General features: G+C 42.8%; 6 protein-coding genes across 7 annotated transcripts; 1 reads left to right on the forward strand and 5 right to left on the reverse strand.

Moving 5' to 3' along the window:
• Positions 1–289: 289 nt before the first annotated feature.
• On the reverse strand, positions 290–11,736 carry LOC134189059 (uncharacterized). The gene is made up of 10 exons (XM_062657294.1): positions 9,584–11,736; positions 8,026–8,153; positions 7,005–7,087; positions 6,913–6,942; positions 6,217–6,498; positions 5,850–6,137; positions 4,454–5,025; positions 4,138–4,284; positions 3,813–4,013; positions 290–649 (listed from the first exon to the last, which is right to left on the reverse strand). Exons 1-10 carry the CDS (start codon positions 10,013–10,015, stop codon positions 428–430), a joined length of 2,385 nt encoding a protein of 794 aa, XP_062513278.1. The 5' UTR covers positions 10,016–11,736; the 3' UTR covers positions 290–427.
• Positions 11,737–11,870: 134 nt separating this feature from the next.
• LOC134180977 (protein PAXX-like) lies at positions 11,871–13,558 on the reverse strand. Its single transcript, XM_062648158.1, has 8 exons — positions 13,449–13,558; positions 13,171–13,234; positions 13,051–13,100; positions 12,670–12,854; positions 12,576–12,616; positions 12,374–12,407; positions 12,222–12,303; positions 11,871–12,152 (listed from the first exon to the last, which is right to left on the reverse strand). Exons 1-8 carry the CDS (start codon positions 13,538–13,540, stop codon positions 12,119–12,121), a joined length of 582 nt encoding a protein of 193 aa, XP_062504142.1. The 5' UTR covers positions 13,541–13,558; the 3' UTR covers positions 11,871–12,118.
• A 22-nt stretch (positions 13,559–13,580) lies between these two features.
• Positions 13,581–14,853, forward strand: LOC134180995 (uncharacterized). The gene is made up of 3 exons (XM_062648181.1): positions 13,581–13,824; positions 14,459–14,620; positions 14,714–14,853. Exons 1-3 carry the CDS (start codon positions 13,609–13,611, stop codon positions 14,744–14,746), a joined length of 411 nt encoding a protein of 136 aa, XP_062504165.1. The 5' UTR covers positions 13,581–13,608; the 3' UTR covers positions 14,747–14,853.
• On the reverse strand, positions 14,791–18,302 carry LOC134180985 (TBC1 domain family member 10A-like). The gene is made up of 12 exons (XM_062648171.1): positions 18,209–18,302; positions 18,058–18,157; positions 17,869–17,976; positions 17,106–17,206; positions 16,891–17,005; positions 16,543–16,608; positions 16,407–16,481; positions 15,604–15,665; positions 15,484–15,536; positions 15,345–15,426; positions 15,222–15,291; positions 14,791–14,931 (listed from the first exon to the last, which is right to left on the reverse strand). Exons 1-12 carry the CDS (start codon positions 18,274–18,276, stop codon positions 14,848–14,850), a joined length of 984 nt encoding a protein of 327 aa, XP_062504155.1. The 5' UTR covers positions 18,277–18,302; the 3' UTR covers positions 14,791–14,847.
• A 216-nt stretch (positions 18,303–18,518) lies between these two features.
• On the reverse strand, positions 18,519–21,252 carry LOC134193818 (bicaudal D-related protein homolog). Of its 2 annotated transcripts, XM_062662670.1 has the most exons (7): positions 20,886–21,217; positions 19,971–20,186; positions 19,783–19,899; positions 19,325–19,555; positions 19,144–19,268; positions 18,942–19,062; positions 18,519–18,825 (listed from the first exon to the last, which is right to left on the reverse strand). In XM_062662670.1, exons 1-7 carry the CDS (start codon positions 21,129–21,131, stop codon positions 18,712–18,714), a joined length of 1,170 nt encoding a protein of 389 aa, XP_062518654.1. In that variant the 5' UTR covers positions 21,132–21,217; the 3' UTR covers positions 18,519–18,711. The 2 variants fall into 2 exon arrangements, with proteins under 2 accessions (XP_062518654.1, XP_062518646.1); XM_062662662.1 differs by having other exon boundaries at positions 18,942–19,268; positions 20,886–21,252.
• Positions 21,253–21,323: 71 nt separating this feature from the next.
• Positions 21,324–22,833, reverse strand: LOC134184061 (nuclear speckle splicing regulatory protein 1-like). Its single transcript, XM_062651665.1, has 5 exons — positions 22,763–22,833; positions 22,601–22,700; positions 22,469–22,543; positions 21,913–22,246; positions 21,324–21,850 (listed from the first exon to the last, which is right to left on the reverse strand). Exons 1-5 carry the CDS (start codon positions 22,777–22,779, stop codon positions 21,330–21,332), a joined length of 1,047 nt encoding a protein of 348 aa, XP_062507649.1. The 5' UTR covers positions 22,780–22,833; the 3' UTR covers positions 21,324–21,329.
• Between the last annotated feature and the right edge of the window lie 501 nt (positions 22,834–23,334).

The following is a 23,334-nucleotide window of genomic DNA, read 5'->3' on the forward strand; positions in this document are numbered from 1 at the left end:
ACAATTGGAAGAAACGGAATTCGAATATGCGCAAGCCCTACAGTGTGGCCAAAGCTAGATGTTTCGTATCGGGGAACTAGAGATGATGAGGTTAGTCTGGCATATCAGGTGTGTGTGTGGTGTGGTGTGTGTGTGTGTGTGTGTGTGTGTGTGTGTGTGTGTGTGTGTGTGTGTGTGTGTGTGTGTGTGTGTGTGTGTGTGTGTGTCCAACCCTCCAGCTAGTCTCGAGTAGCCAAACCCCTCCCCCTTTTTATATCTACCAGCGGGGAATCCTACCCTCCAGCTAGCCTGTATCTGTTGCTGTATCTATCGTTTAGAATAGCAAGAGAAAACAGCAAATACAACACAAAAATACGACAGCCATAGCAATTCAAGTGACTAAAGAAAGAAGTTCACTTCATTTTTTATCTCTCACTGGCCCCCCATGCTAGGCGGTACGAGCGAGGTAGACAAGAGCGTCTTGTAGTTCTTCTCTTGTGCCGCGGCGCCTTTCAAACTTCCTCAAAATTGCCAAAGTAGGCTTTTCTTCATTCTCCACTTCTTGAGGATTGACCCCTAGGCGTTCAGCCAGAGCTCTCCATCCACGCTCTTCTTCTCCATCCATCAGACGTGCCAACTCATCCTTCAGCTGCTGTGGCAGCGTGAAATCCTAGAAAGTACATACGTAAGTATACAGACTTGGACAAAATTATAGGGACACCCCGCTGTGGGTATGTAGTAACACAATAATTAGATCACAATTTACCAACTATCAATATTGTTAAGAACCGTGACAGTGCTATATATATATATATTTTTTTTTCTTTTCTTTTTTTCTTTTTTTTTTCTATAATTGTTAAGAACCTAATGGTTACCGCGTTGATTGTTAGGTTTCTTGAGAATACTGTAGACCCTAAATTGTTTTCTTCACGTTTCACATTGCAGAAAACGAGAGCTAAAAGTGTATGACGTCATGACTGTATAAGCGTCGTAAGTTAGACTCTCTCTGATTTTGTTTAGTGGCTTTTAAAAAAGCCGGTTTTAATAACGCGAAGGAAAATTGAAGCCCTTCACCAGTTCCTCAGTACCGAGTGTTCCCGACTCTCGCCCTCCTGATTGCGTCCAGACGTCGCGGAACACTTTCTGCCAAGTTCCGGACACGCGCGGCTGGAATCTGCTGCCACGCCTCTTGTAAAGCATTCCAGAGCTCAGCTGCAGTTCTCGGTTCGCGACGGTTGGCAGCAGTTTTGACTTCATGCCACAAGTTCTCGATTGGATTCGCATCAGGCGATTTTGGCGGCCAGTCCAACAGTGTGACGTCATGCTGGCGTAGTCATTGTCTTGTTGACCGAGACGTGTGGATTGGCGCGTTGTCCTGCTGGAAGACAAAGTCGTCTCCTATCAGTGCCGCTGCGTCTGCAAGCATGTGCTCCTCTAGAACCTGTCGGTACGCCGTGCTTCAAATGTCATGAAATTGTGATGACATGCGCGAAATCAATGCGCAAAAACAGATGATTCGCCTTTTTTTCATAATGTCGATAAGGACCCACAAAATTGCTTTCACTCTCTACTACATAGCATCCTTAGATTGTATGCCAAGAATGAGCATCCAAGAGCGATGAACGTGTACAAAGACAACAAAAGTAGGAATGGCCGTCTTCCTTCTTCAAAGCAAACTAGATGCGCAGTAGGTAGTAAGTACAGCTGCAGTCTTGAACTCAAGCTATGTTACATACTAACAATGGCGCAATCCATGAAAAAAGAAATTCGAAAAACATTTGGTTTTGCTAGAGAAAAATTCAGTGCCAAAGTTAGACTAGACACAAAAATGCCAGGTGTCCCTATAATTTTGTCCAAGTCTGTATATACAAACACTAGGACTCACTAAGAGTGGTTTAGTGATAGGGTATATGATGTTACTACCATATTTCCGCGCATTTAGTTACTAGAGGAGCATTCCGGAGATATGCGCTAGAGGGTGCTGGCTCCGCCTTCGTTCGCTAATGGAAAATCCATATTACTAGCCAAGTTGTGTATCTTGGCGCTATCTCAGAACAAAACCGACGCTAAAAACTTAAAAACTGAAGGGCCGTTTCAAGAATTTCGTCCGCCAAGTGAAGCGTTTTTTAGCGCGCCAACAGATCACCCGAGCTTGACGCAATTATGTTCCCGGAAATGGTCGCTCTGTTGTTTCCGTTCCTCCAAGAACGATGGAACCGTCGTGCTACAGTACTTTCAGACTGACCTTCTTTTCGTGCGATCTATTTCCGTCCGGCAACATTCGAGAGAACCGGCGTTTTGTGAGATTCTTTGGCGTTAGAGGCAGTGGACGCTGTCGTCGATCGTGTTGTAGCAGTTTACGAAGCACTCATCCGTGTACGCAGGAACACTTTCCGCGAACTCCCTCGATCACCGGACCTCGCTATTTCGGCTGCGCAGTTCTTCGGAGTGTTCCTGTAATATCCCGTTGAAGACAAATGAAAGTGTAATCGAGTGTCCCGTTCCGAAAATTAGCAGCGAGTTTCCCGTTTAGAGTTTTAGATTCGGGCATGAAAGTCACGTGCAGTTCCTTACTCGGCCGTATAATACATTCCCCGTATATGTGGGAATCATGTCTGGAAGTGAAGACGTTGCTGCCGTTGCAGGGAACTGACGTATTCAAACGCGTTAGCTATAGTCGGCGCGGGTACACAAGCAAACAAAGGTAACCGTATTTTATACAGACCCAGATATACTCGAAAACATCTTGCTCCTATCGACGTCGCCGCTAGTAAGTGAAACAGTCCGTGCACACCGTCCGAAGTTAGGAATAGGTATTTTAAATTTGGTAAAGATCCGCTGCGCCGTTCTAGAGAAATTCGCGCGCGAGTGGAGGTGAGTTCAATCGGCAAGAAATCAGGTTTTTGTCCCATGCAAAGACAGCTCTGAAAGACGACGACACTTCCCTTGTCCTACTCGATCGAATCGGCGCGCCCGAAATACTAGATGACGCCACAGCGAACAACCTTTCGATGACATCACGAACTATACATGCAATCTGAGAACACCGGCGGCGCATAGCTGCAGGACACAGAGCACCACGAACGGCAGCAGTCGCTTTGCACAGTACACGAGACAAGATCGTGTGCCAAGGGTATAGGGAACAACAAACTATTTGGTGACGTCACGATCTACCGACAAACGCCACAACAAATTAACGCGACGCACAAGGCACCGGCTAATGAGAAAGACACCAGTCGCTCTTCGGAAGTAGAGAACGTCGCTTGCTAGAGGAGGAACGGAAAGGAGCGGCGGTTTGCGAACACAGGAAACAAAGATAAAAATGGCTGCGCCCATGGACCACTTCCTATCTAGAATTGGTACAGTACTACGTGCCTTTGTACAGTGTGGTTAGGGAATAGGATAGAAGCCATGGAATTCCCTGGAGGATATTGCAGACAAAGGGCGACATCACTGATAGCCAGGCAGTCGATGAAAGTCTGCAGCATGTGCAACTGATGCATGAGGTCGGCTCCTACCGACAATTTATCTGTGATCCTGAAGGAAGGAACCAAATCAAAATCACATATATGGCCATCAGTGATGTCGTCTGTCGTCTGCAATATCCTCCAGGGAATTCCATGGCTTCTACTCTATTCCCTAACCACACTGTATACATAAGGAACACGGTAACAAAATGTTCTAGTAAGCTGCATGCTGTTAATTAAATGCGCGGAAATACGTACCTACTACGGTAGCGAAGGTTAATACCTCATACTGCTATGAAACGGTATCGACTACAACGACCACATGCACGTATATACTCGCAGTCTGCATGTCCATCGTGAACTTACGGATCCCGGACCAAATGACGGCACGTCGACATACAAACCCAAGCCCATCAGCTTGGCATCGGCTCCTTTCAGAACGAGCTTGAGCGACAACACTGTTTCCTTCCTCTTTTCGGGCCGCAATGCGCGAGCTTTAAAGCTAAAATGATCGCTCGGATGATCAGAGACGTACAAAACATCCCATGCTTCTCGAAGCTCAAAAGTCTAGAAAAACGAAGAGTTAGGGTAACCAGAGGGTAACTGCTGTGTAGCAATAACGATTAGTGAGTGCCAGATGCAAACATTGCGCATCAAAATACGCATGCATGTGGATATTCTTTCTCTCTACCTGTCTGGCAGGATTCAATTTTATCTCTTGATCGGCACCCTCACTCAAAACTTCAATTTCATCATACGGAAGAGACATAAACGTTCGTTGAGCTCGAAGTATCCAATCTTGAGACTCGCCGTCGCGGCGGATCTCCTCGACAGCTCCCTATACACATGCAAGAACGCGAACAGAAAGGCAATCAAGCTCAATCAACGACTGTGAAACGACGTTATGCAGTACCAGCGAGCGCGCGCGCGCGCGCGTGTGTGTGTGTGTGTGTGTGTGTGTGTGTGTGTGTGTGTGTGTGTGTGTGTGTGTGTGTGTGTGTGTGTACCTTGTAGTATATAGGAAGAGCAGGATAAATAAACGCCTTAAACGGCAGCGTGTCGGCTTGTTTGGCGATCTCGTCGGTCGGAGAGAAGACGGAAACGGCGTAATGGCGACTTTTGATCGTGCGCTGTGCAAACGCCCAAAACCACGAAACCTTCGACAACAGAACGGTGACGTAGTTGTCCCGAGCGTTGACAAGCTGATCGGGCAGCTTGCGGAATTCACACGGTTGACTACCGGACGGCGACGCGGTAAACACGCAGATGGGCGCGTTCACGTTCTCCTCGACAACGCCGCAATGAGGCATGCGCAGCGACGTCGTCATCTGAAATTGGTATCCGGGTGGGTTGACTTCGATGAGAACGGGCTGCCCGACGGGATGAAAGGCTATCGCGTCGTCGCCGACATCCATTTGTCTATCCGGCAGAGCGACTTTCATCGACAGGCTCACTCGGTCTCCCTCGCGGACGGCGCCGTCGGGTATAGTGAGCAGGAGACCGTGACTCGAACTGAACAACACACCGCCGGCACGAGAGAATTCCTTCATCACACTCTCGCTTATATACTTGAACGGTCCTAGATATAAAGAGCAACAAAAATAAATCACTAAATTACGTGTAGACTTTGTAAGGCAACAATTATCAGAAAGTGCATGCTACCTGCAGCGTGCGGAGCCATGCAAGCAGATACAAAGTCGGCCGCTTCGAGAGCGCAGATACACAGTCTGTACGGTCCACAGCAATCACATTTCAATATCACTCACACTACGAATACCCATGCATTGCAATCCTTTAGCTAAGGCTAAGCAGCATATTATAGTTAATTAATAACCGAGCTTCCCGAATACGACTATAAAAATCAAAGATTGGCAGATTATTAATATAAATCACGCCCCTTTACCGGCTGCTTCGCTTGCGACATGCCTGACTATGTCGGGGGCGTAGCTGGTCAGACGAGAGGGGGTTCGCTCTGGCTGAGACATCTAACGTTTTCTGGGGCTACAAGCTATCATGTCACTATAGTACACTGGTATGATTTGCCATAAACAACAGTAAAAGAACGACCGCTATATACTGGCAGAATGAAATCCATGCAGGAGGTTGTAAATAGTTTCTGGCAAAACAAGGCTTGCGTCGTTTCCAGACTCTCGCGCCTTTGTCTTGTCCGTTACCCGTATAGAAATGCAAAGCCTGGAACGAGCCTTAACAAGAGCCCAATTCGTACAGAACACATCCAAACCACCGTCTATAGGTCATGAACGTGCGCCCAGTGGCCACGAGAGGGCAGAGCTGTTAGAGGGAGTCGGATTGCAAACCGAACCCCCACCGGGTACACACCTATAGCTATGCCCCTGAATATAGGCATGCGCAGTAATTTGTACTATTTTAAATTTATCTTACCCATATTCTTTCTTTCGTCCAGAGCCGTGTGCTCGTTCGGTGCGTCGAGTCCGATGGCTCGTGATTTGCATGCGAGCACGCGGCTCGACGGTATCCTCGACAGCTTATCGCACGTCAGCAGCTGCACCACTTGGCAGCCGAGCTTCGCCGACGAACGCGAAAGAAGCGACGAGAGCTCTTCGTCACGTTTGAACGGGAAAGCGTGCGGAGGTCGTGACCAGAAGTCACGAAACGAGAAGAGTAAAACTTGACGTGGAGCGTTGCTGTCGTCCACTTGTCTCACTCTCGCTGAAACAATAAGAATAAGTATATATAAATAATACAGTCGGTTAGCAATCAATTAATATCAAAGACAAACGAAACTTACGGTCCGTTGTAAAAACAGATGGAAAATTGGAGGTTTGTGCAGCTTCCTCGTTTGTCTCGGCTGAGAAAGCGAAAACCTCTCGTGTGTGACGAAAATCACTGACGCTCGAGATCTTGGCCCTCGTGCTACTGTTGACCAAATGCGAGGCAGTGATACCGAGTTGGGTCGACACGGAGGTTAGGATGTCATCGAGATTGTTTGAATCAATGGAAATGTCTACTGGCAATTGGTCAGTTGTGGAGACCGTCAAGATCTGACCAATCACGGAGTCCGGCATGTTCACTTATAGAAAACAAATTAATCGATATAACTAACATCAGACTCTATTATGGACGATATCAGTACCGATACGACACGCATAAAACAAGACGACACACAGTGACACACACACACACACACACACACACACACACACACACACACACACCACCACCACCACCACCACCACCACCACCACCACCACCACCACCATCAAACACAAAGAGCAAGCAAGACTTGAACTGTTTAATAAATACATGTTAATACATGTATTTAATTACTACAATTAATGATTAATTAACAAACAATTGGCACAATAGCTTGTTATCCTATTTACGACTACAATAATTTGTATGAAACCATTGCTGCATGCAGTGAAAGTACAACGTCAATCAAACAGGTCAGGAAATTGATGTGCACTATAAGTAAGTGACTTACCAGGACTTTGAGGAGAAAGTCGCTCAGCTTCTGAAAGATTAGAAGTGCAAGTAGAATATTTGAAGAACGCGCTTAAATATAAATATTGTAACCTGCGCCTGCTAGATAAGCTGCCACTCTCTTCTGTGTCTTTTCCAAAGCTACTTCCCTTGGCGTCTTCCCGCGATGATTCTTCCTATTGCAACACATTGTTACAACTCACATATTGCTGCTGCCATCTAACGCGCGCGCGAATAGACAGGCACGCACGCACGTACGCACGCACGTGACCAGTCTTCGACAGAAATTCTACAGCTTCCTGGTTGAGGTTTGTGCCCCTCGGTCCTCCTCGTCTATTGGTGGTGGTGGTGGTGGTGGTGGTGGTGTGTGTGTGTGTGTGTGTGTGTGTGTGTGTGTGTGTGTGTGTGTGTGTGTGTATTAGCGCTAGCTGCGAATAGGTATAGGCGGTGTCTTCGTTTACGCCATATGCAGGAGCGCCATTTCTCTGTATGGTAGCCCATGCTGGTGGGCGCGCTAGTTAATTAACAAAAATCTTACTTCATTGCTGATGCATGGCTTTCCTCCGCGTTTGATAGTAAACAGGGATTACTGGCCCAGCAGCAACAGGAACAACATCAGTACCAAGCATTTTACGTTACTATGCATACCTAGCAATGACTGAATTATCGACTCCTCCTATAATCTGTTAGGTACGTACCTCTAGACAGCGCCTCTTTACCTATCCTGTATGCTTCTAATTGAAGTCACGAGTCGGATAATTGGTTGCCCCAATCGGATAATTGGTTAGCTGAGTCGGATACCAGTAATTGATTGGCTGAGCCGAATGATTGGTTGCCCCAATTGGGTTGTTGCGCGGGAAGTCGTAAAAAGCTCGAAACCTGCATGCTACATCACATGATACACTAAATCCATACTACAAGATTAGTAGGACGCCCAACTTTACGGCCAACTTTACTAAGATTCTCCCGGAAGCAAGCAGTCACAAAATCACAAAAACTGTAGGACTAGCAAGACCGCACAGAAGAAGAGGGTCGGCACGTATCCACTCGTACGCTGCATGCATGGAAGTAGAATACAGAATTACCGGTATGAGTGTAAGATGCAAGTGCTTACGTGAAAATATTGAACTGTTTCTCCACGAAAAATTTGACCACTAGAAGATGGCCGAACTCTGCAGCAGTATGAAGTGGCGACCACATAATACTAGGGCAAGCTTGAAACACCTCTTCAACCTCTGGTCCCTGCACACGCAAACGTGACGGTCTAACAAGCACATATCGGATCAATGGTACAATACGCACCCCCAGCTAAATGGGGTGCGTATTCTTCTAGCCTCTATGATACAACGCGCACCCTACTATTTACATACCAGAAAAAACCAAAGTGATATACAATATATCCTGTACACGCCTACTTTATGAAACATTACACTCTTGTCCCGGATAATAATGCAGATTGTAGCGCGCAGAGTTTAGACTATGAGATTATTTCTTGTCGTGCAAAGTTTATAGAATTACAAAGTAGCTAGGCTATGCTGGAACGGTTCGACTAAACTACAAACTCTACCTAACTCTACTGATCTAGGAAGTGAGACAATGCTAGGAATGTTGGTGAGGTTACCGCGGTATGGGGTATCGCGCTGCTAAGTCGGCAACGATGTCTTGTAAAGCTTGCTGCCTTGTTTTGCCATACCTCTCCCTCCACATAAACTCGTTGGACTGCTGATCTACTACATAAACCTGAACGGACTACTGATCAACCTGCATTTTGGAGCGACAATCTGTAGAATTGCTTATTATCCCGGATAAGGGTGTAATGTTTCATAAAGTAGGCGTGTACAGGATATATTGTTACGTATAATGTATATCACTTTTGTTTTTTTGCTGGTATGTAAATAGTAGGGTTAGCCTCAAATTTCCAGACCAGAGAGCGCGCGAACTCTAGTCTGGACCAAGTGGATACTAAAATGATTTCGGAAGTATTTATCAATAGCGATGCTAAATGGGCGTACGATGGTTTTACCTAGATCAAGATATCATTTGTAAATGCCATGAGATCTCACGAATAAAGAAGAGACGTCTGCACTGTTTGTGGCGATATCTCGGTGGACGGCATGAAACCACGACTCTCTGATTCTTTGGCAGACCGCTAGCTAGTCTAACCGCTCGACTGGCGAGACTACCGCTCGACCAGTCGTCAAAGGTGATGGTCTAGCGACGCTGCTGTGCATGTCCTGTCACTGCAAGCTTGAAAATATCAAAGAACTGAAGCTGAAACTAAAACTAAGATGTGTGCGTGCACCAGTCTTCATCACGGCTCTGGCGTGCACTTAGCCGCCCGTGCGGGTTTCACACGCGCGCAATCAGCGCGAGTGCTCTTAGCATAGCCAATTACTGCTAAACCGATCAGAATTTACAACCGACATTCCGGCTATGAGGAGCTGATTGGCTTAGAAGGCTATTTCCGAAATCATTTTTTTAGTACCGACTTGGTCCAGACTAGAGTTCTCGCGTTTCGCGCGCACTCTGGTCTGAAAGTTCGAGGCTAGGTGAGCGTTGCATCATAGAGGCTAGAAGAATACGCACCCCATTTAGCTGGGGGTGAGTATTGCACCATTGCACCATTACACATATCTATAGACAGACTATACATCCATCGACCGTCACCATACCATTCTTCCTCCGATGAGTGTCCTCACATCTTCCAGTTGTCCAAATCTCGCAGCCGTGTCTACTTCTTGAAACTTATCTTCCAGCACCGACCTGCCGGGCTCGTACCGCTCACCGAGGTGCGATTGCACTGCCAAAGCTGCATCGCGCCGTCCAATGTCGATGAGTATTCGCACCAAGTCGCGTCCGGTGCTCTTGTCTGGTTCTTGGTACGACCACAATCTTAGTGCCGCCTTCGTCTTCTTCTCGGCACGAGAGAGCTTCCGTCTGTGTTCATCTTTCAGTTCTAGACGTTGTGCGAGGGTCCTCCAGTCGAGTTGCAGTGGCGTGTCGTCCTCTTCGTCCAGCAATTCTCCAAGATGCGTAACGAGCGCTTCAGGAAAGTCTGGAACCTTTCTAGCCAGTCCAATAGTCTTCGATGGTAAAATTCCCATGGCACGTGTTGCTTAGATGCTTGCAATTGCAATCTCCACTCTACAGTACTGTGCGCAGAGGCGGTGTACTAGTGGATTTGTTCCGGCCAGCGGATTTGTTTCGGCCAGCGAATGTAATTTGAAAGCCCCAGTATCGTATTACACTAATCGAATCACATTGTTACGGCGATTCGCCATGCGATTTTGCTAAGAATTAACTTGCAATTGCATATCCTCGAGGTCCGCGTATTGGATCTAGTGATGAGCTAAATGAAATGTATAATCGAGTACGTCTAGACTCTAAAATCTTAGTACGATATACAAACAGGTCGGGGCGTCCAAAGACGGAGTTTCCAACTATCAGCCAGACTATAGTGTCGAGAATAAATTATTTGCATCATCTATACGTATGGTAATATTAGATTAGACCTAGCTGGCATGGTATGTAGTAATTAGACATAGCACTATTTGGTTAGTACGCTAGTGAGCGTTGTAGAGTGTGTAATAACAAGTAACAACCAAAATAATCCGCAATGAAACTCTTCGTCCTCATGAAGAACTTCATTTTCGAGGATTCCCTAATAATTTAAAAATGCATCGTTGTCAGACTACAACTGTGGCTCATTGTAGACCAAAGTCAAGTGAAGGTTTCGGTTTTAGTAATTAGCGCTCATACTTGCACCAGGAAACCAGCCAAGACCGTAGCAAAAGCATGATATAAAACATCTCGGATAAAACCGCAAAATTCAGATGTGATTCTTGGCAGTACTACACCATTTTCAGATCACTTCAAAGTCGCATTATAAGAAGATGGGTTTCCGCGCACCGTGGCGCGCGCTCTGATCTGGAATTTCGAGGCTAGATATGCTATCGGACGGCTCTGTATGCTATATTTGCATCCTAATAACGTCTGGACACAGTGCCGGGTTTTTTGTTGGCGACGAGAATGCTGCACGGGTCTGCATGACATCATGATTAGCTGCGCAAAATGACTAAATATGACTAAACGACTCTTTAGCTAATAGCAGGGTTGTCACACCTAAGAATAAATTAGTAGCTTACGAATTTTTTTAGGGGGAAAACTGCTTACAAAATTTTCACGACGGCCTAGACGACTAGGATCGTAACAAGTCCCAGCTGGCTCACGAACATTACGGTGGCTGGGTTCAGTTTTCATTTCGCATTACAATTATTTCGTCATTTTGTATTGCGGCCATTTTCCCATTGGAGTCATTTCGCGTGCATAGTTCAGTCGGCTAGAGCACCGTATTGCTAGATTCTGTAATGCCATAGCGCAGAGGTCACACATTCTATCCATCTCGGACCGTGTTTTTACCTTCTAGATAACATTTTTAGCTTTCTATCCAGTCCATGCATCTCTAGAGACTGATACTAATTAAGGCTAGCTGTTTCAGGAACAACAGGAGGTGACGTACATTGTGGGATTTTGGGTGTTGCGAGTAGAAAAATACAAGAGGGCGTGGTCCTAAAACACTGGAAATTATTTCTACTACATACAGTAGATCCAGTTGAGTGCCTTTCTCGTCTAGTATTAATTAAAAATTTCATGTTGCCAGGTGCGAGAACGTTTATGAAACAGTGTAATAAATTCATGTCTGCGATTGCCAGGTCTTGTTGAAAATATAACAACACAGAACTTACCTGTCTGCAAACAGTTAATTAATCTATACTCAATATTTATAATATAACAACACAGAACTTACCTGTCTGCAAACAGTTAATTAATCTATACTCAATATTTATAACGAAAACATTTGGCACAAGCCAACATATGGTCGCCAACATATTATCATCAATATTTATATCTAATAATATACCAATCTTTAAATATAGATATAGAATCAACCGTCTACTCTGTTGTGATAGGATTCATGTATCTATGACATACTAATGTACAATACAAGAAGCAACCCAGCTATGACATTTAAAAATGCAATGTGCATTATGTTCATACATTTAATTAAGTGCCAAAACACATACACTGAACAGTATGATACAACATATAGCAACAGCACACTTACACAGCTGTAGAAAGTAGAAAACTCAGAGCGTTAACCAATTAACTTGAAAGCCTCGAATAACTTAGCCATCTTATTCTGACAATCAATCAAACACAACACCACCAGCTGATTTCTTCCTGTCAATAATAAATATCATATTAATATTAATCAAGTGATAAAGTTTTCCCATAAGACTGTAAGCTAACTTCTTGCTGCTGGGATTGATGAGACTTGTGCCAACTTGACGCTTAAGTTTCGGTTGCTTTGACCTTTTCTTTGCTTCTGGCTCTAGAGATAACATAGAAAGATAACTACACCTCTTCCAATAATTAATTATATTCATTGAGCATCATCTTACCATACAATGCAGCTGCAGCAGCAGTTTCTGACATCTACACAGACACACATTCAAGCAAACATGATTCCAAGTACGCAAATTTTGTAAAAATCAAAGCAAAGTCAATCCAACTGGCTAGTGTTCAGAATCGACATGTTAGCACACCACGTTTGCATCCAGTTAAAGCATACATATCACAGCAGTGCCTGTGCATACTGCATACCTTTTGTTTTTGTGATAATTCTTCAATCTTTGAATTGGCAACTGCCACACACAATAAATCAGCAAACAGAGAAATTGAGATAACACTAACGCACCTTGCAGTCTAGCTTTCAAATCTGTAGATAAATCTGCCAACCAAAATATAAAATGTTGCAGCTCGGTCTTTCTTTCACTTGATGACACTTCAAACAAATCAAAGTGAAGAGGCCAGTGACCGATACTAAGAGACAGGCGATCAGCCTGACGATCCACAACCAGTTGACATGTTACAATAGCTTGTCTAGGCACAGTAAAATATGATACCACCTGGCACTCAAATTTGTAATTGTGTGTGTGTGTGTGTGTGTGTGTGTGTGTGTGTGTGTGTGTGTGTGTGTGTGTGTGTGTGTGTGTGTGTGTGTGTGTGCGCGCGCGCGCGTGTGTAGACTGCCAAAAACCTCAAAGTCATAAACCTTCAAGTACTAAAAGTGCTATACCTGATTTCTTGTATTAGAGCACTGATGTCTGCACAGTGAACTTCGCCTCTCTACAACACACACCACAGAATTTTACGTTACCTTTCAACAAGAGCCTAGCTCTCATTAAAAAATAGTTACGTGTCTTTCCACATATTCTTCATTCACTTCTGTTCTCCAAACGTCAATCCCATCTGTTAGTACTCTTCACATGTGGAAAAATGTCCAATAAGCAACTGTAAGATTCACACCACACACACACACACACACACACACACACACACACACACACACACACACCACACACACACACACACACACACACACACACACACACACACACACACACACACACACACACACACACACACACACACACACACACACACACACACACACACCAGAGTCAACGTACTTACAAAAACCAAATCAGTTGCTCGTGCTGTCGAGTGTAGCATACGTAGTTTCTCCCTGCCGCCTGTAACTTACAGTGAACGTGCAGAGAGCTCATCGTATTATGCCGCCTTGCAGCGAGATTAACGCGCGTTAAGTCAGAGCACCGTCCCGCTTAGCTAAAACATGGACTACCAGCAATCACGCCAACGGTTTCCGTATTACAACATTCAACAGCACGAGTATCATCCTGCCTATTACATGGGACAAACTAGACCGTTTTCACCCCACTGGAGAGGTAGAGGGCACTACCGTCCTCGTGGATGGAGTCGAGGACGAGGTCAATACTGGCACAAGGATGGCAGAGGAAGGCAGGGAGGAAATGAACGCAGACCATACCAAGTGCGAATAAGTCAATTGAAATATAGAATTTTAATAGACATATTTAATTAAAATATATTTATTAAACTATAATTATATAAATTTATTTTTTAGTTATTTATTTACTTCCCATCTAAGTAGGGATGTCTAATCTAAAACCTGTTTTTTGAAACTTGAATGTGGTTTGTTGAAAATTGTTTTAAATTAGTATTTAATTGATCTCATTTATATCAACACTTTAACAGCATGAATGCAACTTTCCTATAAATAGAATCAAATTCATGTTCAATCATTTGAAAGTATAGGGGCTAATGGAAACCAGCTAATGTAAGAAGTAATATTTTTCTATGTGTTGATGTTCATGAAACTGCTTGTGCGTGGGCTTGTAGACTTTGATAGAAAATAAGTAGATGCCCATAGTTATGTTTGAAAGTTGCATGAGGAAACTGTGAACATTGTGAATCTCTATTGCCTAGTAACACATAATATAATCATTACCATCATGGCTTAGCATAGTCAATATAGTCTAGTGAATGTTTGTTGTGCTGATCCTGTCTCGGTTGCACGTGGTTTGGACAGCCTCACAGTAAGCGGAAAGTCTGCTGCAGAACTAGACTACATGTATCTTGTGTTGTAATGTTAGATTTATGTGCAGGGTGGTGATAACATTGAACAATACTACAAGCCTTCTATGCTAGAAGACCCTTGGAAACATTTGTCAACAGGTACGTGTGAAGAGAAAGAAGAGATCAGAGAGTCACATGCTGCTGGGAGATCAGAACTACAACAACCGGAATTACCTTCTGATAGCTCACAGGTGGTGTGTGTGTGTGTGTGTGTGTGTGTGTGTGTGTGTGTGTGTGTGTGTGTGTGTGTGTGTGTGTGTGTGTGATTGTTGTATTTCCTCTAGGTTGAGCAAACTCAGGAAACATCTTTGCAATAGCAATAATTGACTGAAACGTATACTAATAAATACATTTGCCTTGTGTGCAAGTGAAATCTTCAAAACTATATATAAATTTAAATTTCAGTTTGTAAATAAAATCATTTGCTGCTTGTTGCTTTCTGACTAAGTTGGAGCATATGTTCCCTCACCAAATCATCTTTATTCAGCTTTAGTGCCAGCACCTGCACATAAAATAAATATTAGGAGAGTTGCAGTCACAATCGTTACTTGCTATATTGAAAGTGGGTAAAAAACCCAGTGAAGTTATTGACTAATCAGAGAGATCATAAGATGGGTCTAAATGAGTTAATGAAACTGGTGCTTTGGTAATAAGTGGAGGTGCTCAATGCAATAAACACCATCCTCTCATCTAGTTCAGTCTTTAAGTCCTTGATGAGCCACACCACAAATGTCACATTCGCAGTTGTTGCATCTAACTGACCATAGATATTAACCATAAAAATACACTAACCTCCTGAATGAATCCTTCATGGTCAAGTTCATGTGGCAACTCTTTCAATCTGTCAGTAATTGACTGGAGACTAAAAACGAACATTTAGCAGCACACGTCCATAACACACAAGTCTCTTGTAACCTTGTGTATCGACTTCTCTTTTCAACAGTGCCAAATGCCATATTAAGAAGAACAAGACCGACTTGAAACAAAACTTTTATTCCTACACACAGTTCATTGTTTATAATTGTAAGCATAAATTATATTACAACAAGATAACCTTCACAGAAGAAGATATCAAGAACTCTCAAAACGAGAGGCCAAGGTAACGTCCTGTGTAACACAAAAATGCAAAACGATGGCAGTAGGAATCTACTGTAGCTGTATAGATCATCACTACCTGACGTAGATGCACATGAACCACTCAGTCATGTAGAAGAGAGAGTGAACGTTGTATGTAGCCTGCAACAATTTACATATTGTGTTCACTAAATTTCTTGCATCTCACACATCACAAAACAAAAATAGATGCTATTCGTTAACCCATCCAATAGAACTCAAATTTCGATATACTCATTATGTAGCATCAAAGACAAATAGAAAGACTACACAACATGTACGTATGCACACATGACATCTTTTGATTGATACGATGAAATGGTCAGTGAAGTAATTTCAAACATGACTAATAAAACTACTAAAACCCAAAAATGATTATACAAAGAAATTGGGATATTAATCACAACGGTACAGATGTTTCTGTAGCAAGGACAGTTCAACTGGAGCATACTTATAAGGGTTGTAATGACCAAACAATTACATGTACTTAAACACATCGACATCAACTACATGATCCTGTCACCCATACTACAGAATAGTCCTCAATGTATGTATAGGCAGCTCGTCCATACAAAGTCAGATCTGTAAGCTGCCTACCATTTACTGATTAACATTAAAGGCAATCACTTAGATGGAGACATTCGTTTACAGCAGATTTATGCTTATTGCCATCTCTAACACAATAACGTCACACAACAATAATTTTATTGTGAAGCTTGTATACTAAGCTTGGTAAACCTACCCTACTGTACTGCCACTACATGTACCCATTTTTAATGACTCTAGGTTTGAACACAGATTTAGACAAGAGTATTAATGATGATGAAATAATATTATGCATATCCCATAATGCTAATGTCTTACCAAGTGCTTCCTAATCTTTGGAAATAATTTTGAAAGTAAGCCATCGAAAATGCAGGCATCCAACTGTACAGCTTCCTAAATGCAATGTTCATGACAAAATGCAACACACCGATGATGAAATCTCATGTGAACTGACCAGTTGAGGCCCAAAATAGTTGTTCATATACTTATGACAAATTCTAACCAGACACCAAAATGCTTGCTAAACGGGAAATCAACAGATCAGAACACTGATCTAACATGAGAACATCGATGGTGTGCTAAACAGACAAACGTGCAGTTACAAACACACACACACACACACACACACACACACACACACACACACGCATGCACACACACACGCATGCATGCACACACACACACACACACACATGCATGCACACACACACACACACACACACACAACACACACACACACACACACACACACACACACACACACACACACACACACACACACAGCAACTCCTTACTAATTTACCTCAGCTGGCATGTGCATCAATAAAGTAGCTGCAATAGGACCCATTGCTTGGCAATATCCTGTTTGGCTGTCATACACAGAATAGGCTTTTAAAACATTCCGTAAATCCTGTTGTCTAAACAAGCAAATCATATTTGATACATATGATGTCCACCAAATGGCAATTTATGTATTTGAACTGATACACATGAAAGTCAATGGTAAATTAAACTGACCCATGTTCCTCTGTAAAAAGCTGATGCTCAGGAAATGTTCTGAATACATCCTTGTCAATCACATTAACAACGATGTCAGTGTCTTCAGTTGTTAGTAGCGTCTGTACCAACAAATACAAAAATGTCTGCAATGTCTCAATGCAAGCAGAATGATCACACACACACACACACACACACACACACACACACACACACACACACACACACACACACACACACACACACACACACACACGAACCAACATGTGCAGACAGACAGACAAACAGGCAGACAGACAAACAGACAGACAGACAGACAAACAGACAGATGGACACAAAAATACGACGACTGGCATCTAATTGTACTCGAGTAATTCCTTGTCGACATATTGTTATACGTAATGCTTTCAAATATTCACGACACAACTGTGACACTTATAGTTGGAATTGCATGAGGAGAACCTCAAATACAAACAAGCCCAACATAGCAACATCACCACTGCTCTGGCATATGACGTCATCATTAGTTAGTATAGATCATCCAAACCATTGGTGGCTGGATCATTACACACCAAGTGATATCACCTCTTTTTCTGTACTACACAAATAACGTCGAATAGTAATCTATTTATCAGTCTCCTAGTTAGATCAACTGTGCTCAAACATTCAAACAGAATCCTTTCAATCGTCTCTCTAAACAGCTCGTTTACGTCAGCTGCCACAATCGTTTGCCTAAACATTTTGCCTGAACTCTCGCTCTCTTTCACCTACATACGCTACACACCTCGTACTGTCCTGAACTTTGGTTCATGAGTATGTGGCTGCCACTCAGGTGTTGCCATGCCAATCCTCGCAACGACTGGGGAATTCCCTTGCGGCATCTCCGCTTCACCTGGACACACACACAAAAGGATCGAGAGATAACTAGACAAGTAGACACGACAAAGCGTCGACACATTAGAAATACACGTACTTGCGTTCGTCTCTTTTTCATCGCTGTGTCCCATGCTCTTGGCTCGAGCATGTTCATCCATTTCTTTTCTCTTCTTCTCGTCACGGACGTTGGCACGTCGCTATAGAGTACAGAATGACGAACAATCTAATATAACTGTTTAGTTAGAGACTTTTTGTTCTGTAATATGTCGTCTCCTTTCTCTCGTCGACGAAATCCAAAACGGTCGAACTCGTCCATTCTTCGCGTCTGATTTGATGATTAGACAGCAGAAGCCCCGTATATATACCCTCGGGTAACAACACGTGACCAGCAGTGTACACGCAGAGGATGCATTGGAATAACACGTTCGAAATTTACTGTATATTGTATGCGTATGTTGTTGGTATCAGTACGTACATGTACAAACAGTCTACAGACTACAGTACAGAGAAAGCGCGGTATGCAGACAATCATTAACCTGATTAAATTAAATTAAAGCATTTTGTTGGAAGTAACTCCTTTAATGCACTGATTGAAATAGTAAGTACAATCGTTAATCATACTTCTCTGGCAAAGGCTAATGTCCTATGCATAATTTGCAACTGTTATTGTTATCAGTTATAAATGAATAAAAGCAATAAATTATCATCTCATTGACACCAACCCCTAAGCTAGCGCACGTTAACTTAATTGTCATTTTAATATTGTGAGTTGGATTGCTTGATAGCTCATATGCATGTGACGAGGCTTCACTTCTTCAGAGAGCTTTCTTGAGATTTGCTTCTCAACAAGCTCAGCCATATCCAGCTACATACACAAGGCAATTTACATCTCATACGAACAATCACTCTATATCCTCAATTACAGATACTGTCTAATAAACGTAACACAACAGTTAATTTTAGTAGCTAGTCTAGCTATACCTGCCATTCTTCCAACTGCTTTGTCAGCTCTAGTTTCTGATGAACAGCAACCATCAGCTGCTCTTCTACTCTCTTCAACTCAATTTTCACTGACATCAAGTCAATGTCGAGTTGTGAATTTCTACTCACATAGTAATATATTATAACGTACTTGCTAAATATGCAAAACACAGTGCAGATGTCATCAATACAATAACTATACCTCTCTGACAACCTGTCTTTTTCTTCTAGCACCTCTTGGAAGTTGCAAACAGGAGACAAAATAAGACACTCCTGAAGCTCCGACATGAGGGACACTTCAGACGTGCTTGTTCGAGAGACACTGTCCTGCATGCAAACCTAGCTGAGCACAAATTAGCCCTAACTATACATGTTGTTCCCACTTGAGCTTGCTTTTCCTCGACTTCATCCTTCAGATGAACACATGTCTCTCTCAGTTGAGTGATGACATTCTGTTTAGATTGAAGTTGACTTCGTAATTCATCTATATCCTGCTGAGCTGCAAGTATTTCACATTCTTTCATTTTTAATTCTTCTCGGAGACGGTCTCTCTCATTAGTAACAGTCTCCACATCATATTTGAGTTGCAAATTGCTAGCGGCTATAGCTGATGCCTGCAAGTCAATATCAATAACCCCATTTTCTAGTATCTTCTGTATGATTCCTAACACATTATATCTCCATGTGCTGTATGTATGTGCATGCATAACAGCGCAAGTAATGAAGTTAAATTACAACATCTAAATACAATTATATTAACTGCATTCCAGCATACTAATTTAGCATACTGTATATCCAATCACATTTAATATTAAATTTCCAAACCCTGTATAGTATATACCTCTGCCTCAATATACTCTAACGTTTGTTGTGTCGTCTCCAGTTGATCTGTGACTTGTTTCAACTGTCTAGCATGCTCACTCTTCTCTGATCTCCTTACTGTTTCTGCTACATGGAGCTGCAAGAGGGAAGCAAAAAAGCTAGAGAAATTGAATAATTCCAAATTAACAACTCAACACTACACGTCACCGCATTTATTTTTCCATGCAAACGGGCATTTTCAGCTTCCAACGTCAGCACTCTCCGATTCAAATTTGTCGTCGTAACGAGATGCGAGCGTCGTTCTTTAGCCAGTATCGATTTCAACTGAGCAATTTCCGCTTTTAGTTGATGAACCCGATCATCCGCTTCGAACGCGCATTCACTTAGTTTCCTGTCTAGTTCATAGACCCTGCGATTGCGACTCTGCAAAAAAAGTATGATTGTATTCTAGTTTGAAATGCTTTTTCCTTTAATTAAGTCTTGTCGGAAATGATCGACGTCTGTCCTATCACCTACCGCTATATATGTAGAAGGTGCCGCCTACGTAACCACACAAACACGGTAATTCGGTGCACTACACGAACGAACAGTCATCAAACTGTATATCCGCAAGAGTTAACATATGGACTTGGTAGACTACTAACCTAGCTAACCCTACTCAAATCTTAGTACTAGGTACGTAAGGGACATGCAGTCGATTGTACATTTCTATTATGTTACCGTATCTTACGTCCGTCTGCGATATGTGAGCACTGCACTTCGGCTTATCGACTGTACGCTTATATCTAATAACCGTCGATCAGCTTGCTGCCGAAATCTCCCATGTACGCGGGGCAAATGGCAACTTGTTGATTGGAGGCGGTGCGCGAACGCTCGGCTCCTCCCCTTGTAAATGTTGGCCAGAAATCAATCAAAATACGTCATGTAGAACTTGAATATCACGTTCAATCGACGAGAAAGCATCTAATCTTTGGTTTTCAAGTACATGAAAGCAAGAAAAGGCAAGCTAACTAGACTTGAGACTACATATTATCTTGTTTGTCAACTCTAGGGGTGGAGTTACGTTATGTACGGGGGAGATGCTCGCTTATCCAACTTGTAAGATTTCTACCAACGTCTCACCTCCAAGTGCTTGGCACACTCACTCTGAAGTCTTTCGTTTTCTTCCTCAAGAATACGCATTTTCTCCAGTAACGTCGTTCCAATCTCTGCCGCGACCTTCAGATCTCCTTCTCTTCTCGTCAATTCGGTTTCCAACTTCTCCACCTCAAGCGACGTCCACCGAATCTCTCTCAGGCGGCTCTCGCCGCGCGTTTGGTTTGTCCTCGGTCCATTATTCGATCGATCGACATACACCCTCGAGCCCATAACGGCCGGAAGGGAGTCCGAGACTGAGCGACAACAGGAAACGCGTTGCTATACAAACGTACAACACGGTAAATGTCAACTGATTCACACGTCATAAGACGTAACCATGCGCAATTGGAACGCGTGGGGCGGTACATACACAACACCTACCATTACCGTGGAGACAGATGCCTGCCGATTGGCAACGTACTACACATTTCAATTTAATTTATTAATCAAATCTCGAGCCTGACTCTGTTTGGCAGCAGCCAACTTGCGAGCAAGATACCTTTCACGCGCTGCAGCCACTGAAGTGTCTGTGTTTCTTCTGACTATCTTACTGGCATGATGAGTCTCGTCTTCTTCCACAAGAGGTTGTTTCTTCTCTTCTCCATACTCTACTCTATCACCGTCCGTCGTTTGACTTTCATTCTTGTGTTCTATTTCATCTCGATCTTCTTCATCTTGATCATCATCATCAGACCCTGCACTCTCTTCCTTACTACTGCTTTCTTCTCTATTGGGCAATTCAACCTGTCGTGTCACACCACTGTCCTCCTCCTTTCTAGCATCGACTCCGTTGCTGTCTGAGTTTTCCCTCTCTTTATTGTTCATTTCGTTAGTTTCCTCATTCTTATCGTCAATAGCAACAACGTTATAAGAAGCCTTCGACATATTTTGAGCAAGTAGATTACGATAAAAGCTGCTGAGATCTTTCTGCTTCATCACATCATTCACAGCTAAGAACAAAACTAAATCAGTCGTCATCTTACACAAATCTTGTGAGACAATCAATACAAACCATCAATTTCTGCCTGTTTTCTTTCTCTCTCTTCATCTTCAGCAAGCTGTTGCATCTTCTTCTTGAATGATTCGGTTACGAACGCCTCCTTGTCATCGTACATCCCACCTTCTTTCTCTCGTTCTCTCTGTGCTTTCCTTTCGAGCATTCTTTCAAAGTCACGCTTCCTTTGTTCTGCTGTTTTGAGAAGATTTGTAATATACTTGGGTTTTTTGCTCTTGTCTTGTTTTGCATCTTGAGCAGCTTTCCTCTTCTCTTGCATTTCATCATATACAGCATCATAATCATAAACACTAGGATCTTCACCAAGAGCTTTTTGTATATCAAGGCGAGTCTAAGAAAAAAATTAACTAAAATTTTAATATACTATTAACATATACTATTAACATATATTATTAACATATTCTTTGAACGGACTTAAAGGAGCACTAAAATATACTATATAGCTAGATAACATAACTTCAACGTTGACAAAACATCAAACTCCTTGCATAAAAATTAATGACACAGTAGCTTCAACAAGGCAGCATCTGTTCAAGTGTCATATGAACTTCACCTGTTTCAACTGCTGCTTTTTGACTGCCTCTCTCTTCACTGATTCGTTCACGGCAGCTCTTGCCTTAGCCTCGTCCTAAATCAAAAACAATCAATCCTCAATTAGCACAAACACTGCATATCATAGCCACACATCGTCATCGCTGTTATCTCCAAACACAGCAGAAACTGCAGCGGACCTCTTCTGGAGACCCTTAATAGTTGCCTTCTTCTTTGGTATAAACAAGCCATATCTGTAAATTTCGAACAGTTTTGATGACGTATTCTAAAAGAGAAGCAGACAAGAAATCCTCACTTCTTGGGACTCGCCATTGATGATTATACGGGTCTTCAGATCAAGGATCAAGATGGGCTGTGACGGCTTCAATGTGTCTACAAATCCGAGAGAAAATCTCTGTCCCGAACCTGGTCACTCTATTTCTATGTTCTATTTTTGACTATGCGGTTGATAAACTAGAACTTGTTGTAGTGATTACGACTGTGTTGTCGTTCGTTCTCGCTCTCCTTCTCATCGGATTATTCGTCTTCGTCTACAAGCCACAGAAAAGACCAGTGCAGCTTATCAGCTCACTTGTGAACAGGTAAGAATGCAACTAGATTATCACGTAACAATGGAACGCTAGCAGATGAACGAGCAGACAAACAGACAGAAACTTGTAGGCTGGTGAATTTCATTATTTTGTTAGAAATTACTAGGAGTTCATGATCGCGTTATATAATGTTTTTAGATAGTATCTTTAATTTTGATGGACAGACAGACAGTTCTATTGTACGTCGTAGATCTTCACATGATCAGCAAAGGTACAGTTCTATACAACTACAGTCTGACTCTATGCTTAATTAATGTATAGAACTTTGAATATCTTG

Source organism: Corticium candelabrum, chromosome 1, assembly GCF_963422355.1.
Source record: "Corticium candelabrum chromosome 1, ooCorCand1.1, whole genome shotgun sequence".
NCBI lineage: Eukaryota > Metazoa > Porifera > Homoscleromorpha > Homosclerophorida > Plakinidae > Corticium > Corticium candelabrum.